The following is a 7,471-nucleotide window of genomic DNA, read 5'->3' on the forward strand; positions in this document are numbered from 1 at the left end:
CCATGGAAATAAATCCAACTATTTCTCAACAGAGCGACCGGAGGTTAACAACCTCCCCAGACTTCACTGGTTTTGAGAGCTTTAGAATAGAAAGAAAATGATTTTCAGTTAGAATCATCAGGCTAAATGTTCTATTCAGAGTGTGGAATTCTGCTCGCATTTGGATTTGATGAGATTTGGAATAACCTGCACATGCTGGCCTCCGCGTCTTTGTCAATGAAAACGCCAGCGTTAATCACTGCAATTTGGATGCATTCATGCATCATTTTGTAATTGAGGTTTGTTTACATTATTCAGAGGATGCACTTTTGAGGGGAAATGTCTCAAGTGGCTTGTGTAACTACTTTCAAGTAAACATTTCTTGAATAATTCAAAAGAAAAAGAGCAGCAAAAATAGACTGAGGACTCCAGGCCAGCAACACGAGAGACTGTAAGTGTATAGAGCCCAAACGGAAGCCCCTCGGGAGATGAGAAGGGCCTGTCAGCCAGTGCTGGGTCTCACAGGGCTAAGTTTGGAGATGCACAGACTTGAACATGTGAGGACAAGCTGGCCTTCAACTTGGGGCCAAGTCTGGTTGGTGCATTAGTGACCTCTCTTATAGAACTCGGTGTGGCCGTGGTGAGATGACAGGGCCCCGCAGCCCGTGACATCCCCCACGTGGGCTGGAGTAACAGAATGGTCACCTCCCTCTGGGGGTGGCCATACAACGTAGTGTCTGAACCGGGACTCTTTTTGCAGGAGAAGGGGGCACAACAGAGCACACAGGAGTATCCAGGCAAACCCACTGCCTTCCCCACGCAGCGCTCCTCCCAGGCTGGGTGTCAGGGCGAGCGACTGCGGGGGCTGAGTGGGTCGAAGCGGGTGGGACGGGGGGCTGGCAGGAGACGAGCTGGGATTCTGTGCAGTTCCAGCCCAGCTGAGGGTCTCCATGGAGACTCCATGGAGGTTTCGGGGTACACAGGCTGTGTGTGAGCATATACGGTTTTCTGGGTTACAGGCCCAGAGCTTCTGTCCTAGTCTCAAAGATGTCAGAGACTCAAGAAAGCTTAAGAGCCACCTCTCTGCCCATGTCTTCTGTAAAGCAGGGAGAACCGAGGGCTGCACCGTGGTGGCTTTGGGAGGAGTGGGCCAGGTGCCCAGCGGCGATGCCCCTGCCAGCCAGGGAAGGGGGAGGGGAGACTTGGGAATGAGCACACTGGTGTCAGGGTGTTGGGGTGGGGAAGCGCCCGGGAGAAAAGTCTGTCGTCAGAAACCCCTGACTGACGCTAACCGGGCCTCCTCCTGCTCTGACGAGCGGATCTCCAGGCCCGCCCTGTCGTGGCCCTCACGTGGCCTCTGGCACTTGAGGTTACTCTTTTTATCATTGTCATCACCAATATTATTTCAGGCTGCATTTTAAAAACTTGAGGTGTAATTTACATGCAGAATATACCCTTTTTATGAGTTTTGACAAATGCATGCAGTTCATGTAACCACCATGGCCTCCAAGTACAGAGCAGTTTCATCACCCAGCGTCCCCGGCCGCCCCAGCCCCTGGAGACCGCGGCTGGCCTGGTTTCCCTGTGTGTCGTTAGCCCGCCCCTGACCGTCGTGGACGGGAGCTACGGGCAGGTGGCTGTGGCGTCTGGCTTCTTCAGCCTGGTGTGCTGTGTTTGTGACTCGGCCCGACGGCCTGTGCACAGCGTCTGCGGTGTAGTGTCGTGGACGCAAGCACAGCTGCACATAACCAGGGCGCCGGGCCGGGAGTCGGGGGACCTGGGCTCGAGTCTCCATTCTGAGCTGCCCGTAATCACCTGCTTAACATTGGGCATGTCCGGCCTCAGTTTCCCATCAAGGAAACACAAGGGCGGTGGGTGTTCTGGGCAGCTCCCTCTAGCTCGCTAATTCTGTGATCTAGGGAGCCCAGAGCCCTCAGAGGATGCTCGTGGTATGGCAATAGCAGGGGGATTGTTCTCTAACCATCCCGTTTTCCTCAAATGAGGAGGCTCTACAACCCCAAGGAAATGTATTCCAAAATCTCACCATCTCTCAGACTATCCCTCCCCCCATGGGGAACTTGTAAAACTGTTGGAAAAAAACCAAACTCTAATTCCCCTTCAATTATCGACTATTTTGGGCAAATGTGTTCTAAGTCTGGAAGGCTTTTATAATTGCTTTGATTCATCTATATCCATTAACTGCAGGAAAGCCCACGCCCCCCCTCTTCTTCTAATCCTTCCCTTAAATTCCTCAGTAGCTTTAAACCCCAATTCTTTCTCCTCCAGAGGTGACTTCAGGGTGGAGGTGCTAGGGATAGCTTCGTGACTGCAAGGCGGGGAGGGCTGATGGTGACGCCACACGTGCATAGCACTCACTCACTCATTCATTCACCCAGCAAACACTCACTGAGCACCGGCTGGCGTTTCCCGTCTGTCCTCGCTCCCTGTCAGTAAGCTTCTCAAGGGTGAGGTTGGGTCTGTTTGGATCACTGTCCCTGATGCCAGGCACATACAACACTCTGTAAACAGCTGCTGTTTATAGCAATTGCTGCATGGACGAGTTGCCTTAGCGAAGCCTCACAGCCTCGCCTGAGTTCAATGTGATCATTATCCCCATTTTACAGATGAGGAAGCCGCAGCTCGCAGAGCTTTGGTAACTTGCCCGCGATCACACTGCTGGTAAATGGTGTGGTGAGGGTCACACGATGTCTCTCTGACTCGTTTGTTGGGGAGATCTGAGCCCCGTGTGATGTGGTCAAAAGACGCTGTCGTAAATACTGGCCGAAGGCAGGCCTGGGCGACCCAGAGGCAGGAGCAGGCTCTGTGCTGCTCTCTCGGTGCTAGTTCTGTGGCTCTGGGCACAGAACCAAGAGGGACGGTTACACCTCCCAGCATTGGGCTGAGGGTGGGGGGTGGTGGCGGGCTGGGGGGTCCTCCCTGTGTGAGGCAGTGGCCTGGGAGGTGAGACCACTGGGGAGAGGTGGTGGGCCGGCGAGAGCTGGCTGCAGGCCCAGCTGCCGGGGCGGGGGAGGAAGGCGTGCCGGGATCCTAGACCCAACATTCAAGTGCGGGCATCACCCAGGGCTCTTGTAAAATGCAGGCTGTGACTCAGGAAGTCCTGGGTGGGGCCTGAGACAGCATTTCTGACAAGCTTCCAGAGGATGCCTGTGCTGCCAGTCCCTGGAGCGCCCACAAGCAGGGCCCAGGAGGAGCAGGGCCACAGTGTCGCAGCAGGTGGGGAGGGAGAAGCCACGGGGTCGGGGGTGTATGTGGCCCAGCCGGTGCCACCCCTTGCTCTGGCCAGGGAGTGTCTGCCCCGCTGGGCTGGGCAAGGGGCAAGAGGGCTGGAGCAGGTCCTGTCCCTCACTGTCGCCTTATGCCACTCAAGAGGGGAGTGCGGGTGAAGGTGGGAACCAGAGGAAGGGGGAGACTCCCCCGGGTGGAGGGCCTTCAGCAACCCACGCGAAGCACCTGGGTACCTGCTCTGAGCAGGCCCCTCTGCATGCCAGGGACGGCCCCGTGAGACGGGCCCAGCCTTCCTGAAGCTCTGGGGGAAGGAGAAAATGACCGCAAAGCAGAGGGCAGTGTGGAGACCTTTGTAGGGAAGCTTCTGGTGAGGAGCAGGTCATGGGGAGGGTGCAGCTCCGGGGCCCGGGGTAGGGAGAGCTTCCCTTGAGGTCACCCCCTGGAGCTGGGGCCTGAGGCTCCTGCTTCGGCCCAGCAGGGAGTGTGGGCTCCCGGCCAGAGGCTGCCCACAGGCGACACCAGTTTCTTCAGGAAGGGACGAGGACACTTGTGGAGACTGAGGCGTTAGTGGCGCATGTGGCCGGGAAGGGTGGTCTGACAGGGCGGGAGAGCCAAGGCACCTGAGCTGTGACAAGAGGGCTTGAGTGCGCAGCCCCGGGCCAGGTAGTCTCCGAGAGAAGATGGGGCTTGCTGAGAGGCAAGAGACCCCGAGCACCCCCCTAAGAGAGAGGCCAAGCCCAGGCCACCGGCATCATTTTCACATTCATGCCTGGCTCTTGAACTGTCCCTCCGCCTGTTCCCCCCAGGTAAACGGCACGGTTACCTCGGGCTTTTCCCTTCCAGCGTCCAAGTAGGTAAAGCTGGGCAGGAGGATTGTGGACAGTGGAGGGAGGAACAGAGGAAGCTTCTGGTTTGGCAGAAAAGCCCCTGCGAGGAAAGGAGGTGCCCAGGAGCTGCTCTGTGTCTGAGGGTGGCCCTCAAGTTGTAGAAAAGCTGCGGAAGCCACCAGAAGACAGCTGTCACCCCACCCCTGCAGGTGACTACTTCCCAGGAGTATTTTGTTGTTCTGGGCATGAACAAAGGTGAGGAGGGGAATGAAATACCCAAATAGAGGGAGAGAAAGATCCTGGGGAAATTTAAAGTAGAAACCCAGAAATGGGGGAGCGAGGGTGGGCAGGGCAGGAGGCTGCTGGGAGCCAGGCCTCACTGGCGCTGGGTGTGGGGCGGCGGGGCTGCCCCTCTATGTTGTGGCCACTCCAAGAGGCAGGGTGGGGGGGCCCAGCTGTGAGGGAGGAGGGTCCATGGAGAAAGTGGCAGTGTGGTGCCTGGAGGATGAGTGGAGACTCTCCTTCCCGTGGAAATATCTGGAGCAGGTAGGGGCCGAGAGCGAGGGCGGGTTGGGGTTACCAGGTTGCGGGGTGGTCGGCGAGGCCCCTCGGAGATGTCTGAGCGGAGGCTGCGGCGAGGAGGCCGGGCCCGGATGACAGGGGCAGAGCTTCCCTAACTGGGTTTCTTGGCTTGCTCTTGGCTCAAGAAGGAGAAAAGATGACCCCTGCTTTTCCTTAAGGCTGTTGAACTAAAACACTGGGAAGGAAGCAGGAGTTTGAAGGGGAGCCTGCCTGACGTCAGAGAAAGACACGCAAGTGGCCAGAAGCTGGACTTGAAAGTGGTCCATTGGATGGGGTCCAGCACAGAACTACCCGGAAAGTGACTGGAAGGTTAAATACGAATGACAGGAACAACTCATTGGGCACCAACTTAACAATCATAGTTTCTAATCCAAACAACCTCTCTTTTTTTTTTTTTTTGAGACAGAGTCTCGCTCTGTTGCCCTGGGTAGAGTGCAGTGATGTCGGCCTAGCTCACAGCAACCTCAAACTCCTGGGCTCAAGTGATCCTCCTGAGTAGGTGGACTACAGATGTGCACCAGCACACCTGGCTAATTTTTCTATTTTTAGTAGAGAGGGGGTCTCGCTCTTGCTCAAGCTGCTCTCAAACTCCTCAGTTCAAGCAATCCTCCCACCTCGGCCTCCCAAAGTGCTAGGATTACCGACCTGAGCCACCATGCCCGGTCCCTTTTTATTTTATATTTACAGAAAAGCTGCAGATGATGCGATTTAAAAGCAGCTCATCAAGGAACCCAAGGGCTCTGAGCACACAAGATTAAGAAGGTAATGATTTGGAGCTGGGCACACTGGTATGTGCTTTGGAGTCCCAGCTATTTGGGAGGCTGAGGCAGGAGGATCGCTTGAGCCCAGGAATTTGAGGCTGCAGTGAGCTATAATGGTGCTACTGCACTCCAGCCTGGGAGACAGAGCAAGACCCTGTCTCCAAAAAAAAAAAAAAAAGAAGAAGTCAATGATTTGGGTGTCTGCAAATCTGCACATGGTAGGTGCCCAGTGTAAGAGGTTAAATGAATGAAAATCAGACAACAAGGAATTAGGACATGAAATTAGAAAGTGCAAATGGATGGGGAGGACTAGGAAGGCTCCCAGGATCCACCAGCCACCTCCCTAGCCACATCCCTATTTGCTGGAGGGACAGGGACTTTCTGGGGTCACAGAGCTTCAACAGCAAGGACTAGAACCTTCCCCATCGCCTGATGTCTGGTCCATGTGCTGTTTTCCCTTCTCTTTTTGGCATGTATAGGGAGTTTGGAAATTTGTCCTTTATCATCAGAAGACGAGAGCAAGCTCTTGGGTGAGAGCAGCTTGAGTTGACCCCAGCTTCCAACTTCCCACTAATATCCAATACAATCATACAACAGGAAAACAGCTACCTGTGTGCCACGAGGCAAAATTAAGAATCCAGTTTATGGCAGGACCAGCAGGCTCTTCCACTAAATTATAAGTAAAATTAAGAAGCACTGCTGATGATTGGCCTGTGCCTTAAAGTTCTTAAAAAAAGAAGACACATAAATGGGCAACAGGTGTATGAAAAGGTGCTCAACGTCACTAATCGGAAGAGAAATGCAAATCAAGACCACAGTGAGATGTCATCTCACACCTGTGAGGATGGCGATTATCAAAAAGGTGAGAGAAAACAAATATTGGTGAGCAGGTGGAGAAAAGGGAACTCTTGTGCACAGTTGGTAGGAGGTAAATTGGCCATTATGGAAAAAAATGTGGAGGTTCCTCAAAAAATTAAAAACAGAACTACCATGCAATGCAGTAATCCTGCTGCTGAGTGTACGTCCCGGGGAAATGAGATGAGAATCTTGAAGCAATATCTGCACCCCCATGTTCATTGCACCTTATTCACAATAGCCAAGAAATAGAAAGAACCCAGATGTTCATCAACAGAGGGATGGATAAAGAAATTGTGGCACATACATATTTAATACAATGGAATATTATTCAATCATGTGCAACAACATGGGTGAGCCTGGAAGACATCATGCTAAGTGACAAACACTGCATGGTCTCACTTACGTGAGGAATCAAAAAAGTCAAACTCTTAGAAGCAGAGAGTAGAACGGTGGTTGCCAGGGCCTGGAGTAGGGAAATGGGGGAGGTGTTGGTTAAAGGGTACAAACTTTCAGGCCGGGCGCCGTGGCTCACGCCTGTAATCCTAGCTCTCTGTGAGGCCGAGGCGGGCGGATTGTTTGAGCCCACGAGTTTGAGGTTCAGTGAGCTAGGCTGACGCCACAACACTCTATTCAGGGCGACAGAGTAGAAAAAACAAACAAAAAACAACAACAACACTTTCAAACGCATCATCATATTGGGGGAATTTGAATTCTTTAGGTAATGGTTTTAAAACCTGCTACCTTATTGGCCCTGTCGCTGATCATGGTCAATGCTGTGTATTCTCATTTTATGAGCACCTTCAGCACTGATGATGCTAACTGGATGTAAGGGAACAGCTGGGACAGCTGTGACACTGACCTGCCAGGCAGCTGGCATTCCGGACAGGGGCGACTCTGGCCTTGCCTTTGCTCCTGTGTCTCACAGCACGGTTGAAGATAGAGTTTCTCTGAATCGGGATGCTGCAACGGGGCTCTTCCTCTTGGATCTCCTGGTCAGCATAGGAACTCTCCTCTCTTTCCGAGAGTGACTCAGGCCTCACCTTGGCTGATTCGTCATCAATTTTCCATGAACCACTCACTGATTTCCTCCAGGTCTTTTCCAAATCTTCAGATTCCTTGGTCTCCATGGAAATAAATCCAACTATTTCTCAACAGAGCGACCGGAGGTTAACAACCTCCCCAGACTTCACTGGTTTTGAGAGCTTTAGAATAGAAAGA

General features: G+C 53.3%; 1 protein-coding gene across 1 annotated transcript in view; it reads right to left on the bottom strand.

Moving 5' to 3' along the window:
• The window catches only part of NGEF (neuronal guanine nucleotide exchange factor), a 103,046-nt gene that overhangs the window by 76,064 nt on the left and 19,511 nt on the right, over positions 1–7,471 (bottom strand). Inside the window, exon 2 of the mRNA XM_012659348.1 lies at positions 7,113–7,455. Coding sequence (XP_012514802.1) covers positions 7,113–7,380 — 268 coding nt within the window. The 5' untranslated portion in view covers positions 7,381–7,455. The remainder of the gene's footprint in view (positions 1–7,112; positions 7,456–7,471) is intronic.

The sequence above is a fragment of the Propithecus coquereli genome, unplaced genomic scaffold, assembly GCF_000956105.1.
Source record: "Propithecus coquereli isolate 6110/MARCELLA unplaced genomic scaffold, Pcoq_1.0 Scaffold605, whole genome shotgun sequence".
Lineage (NCBI taxonomy): Eukaryota > Metazoa > Chordata > Mammalia > Primates > Indriidae > Propithecus > Propithecus coquereli.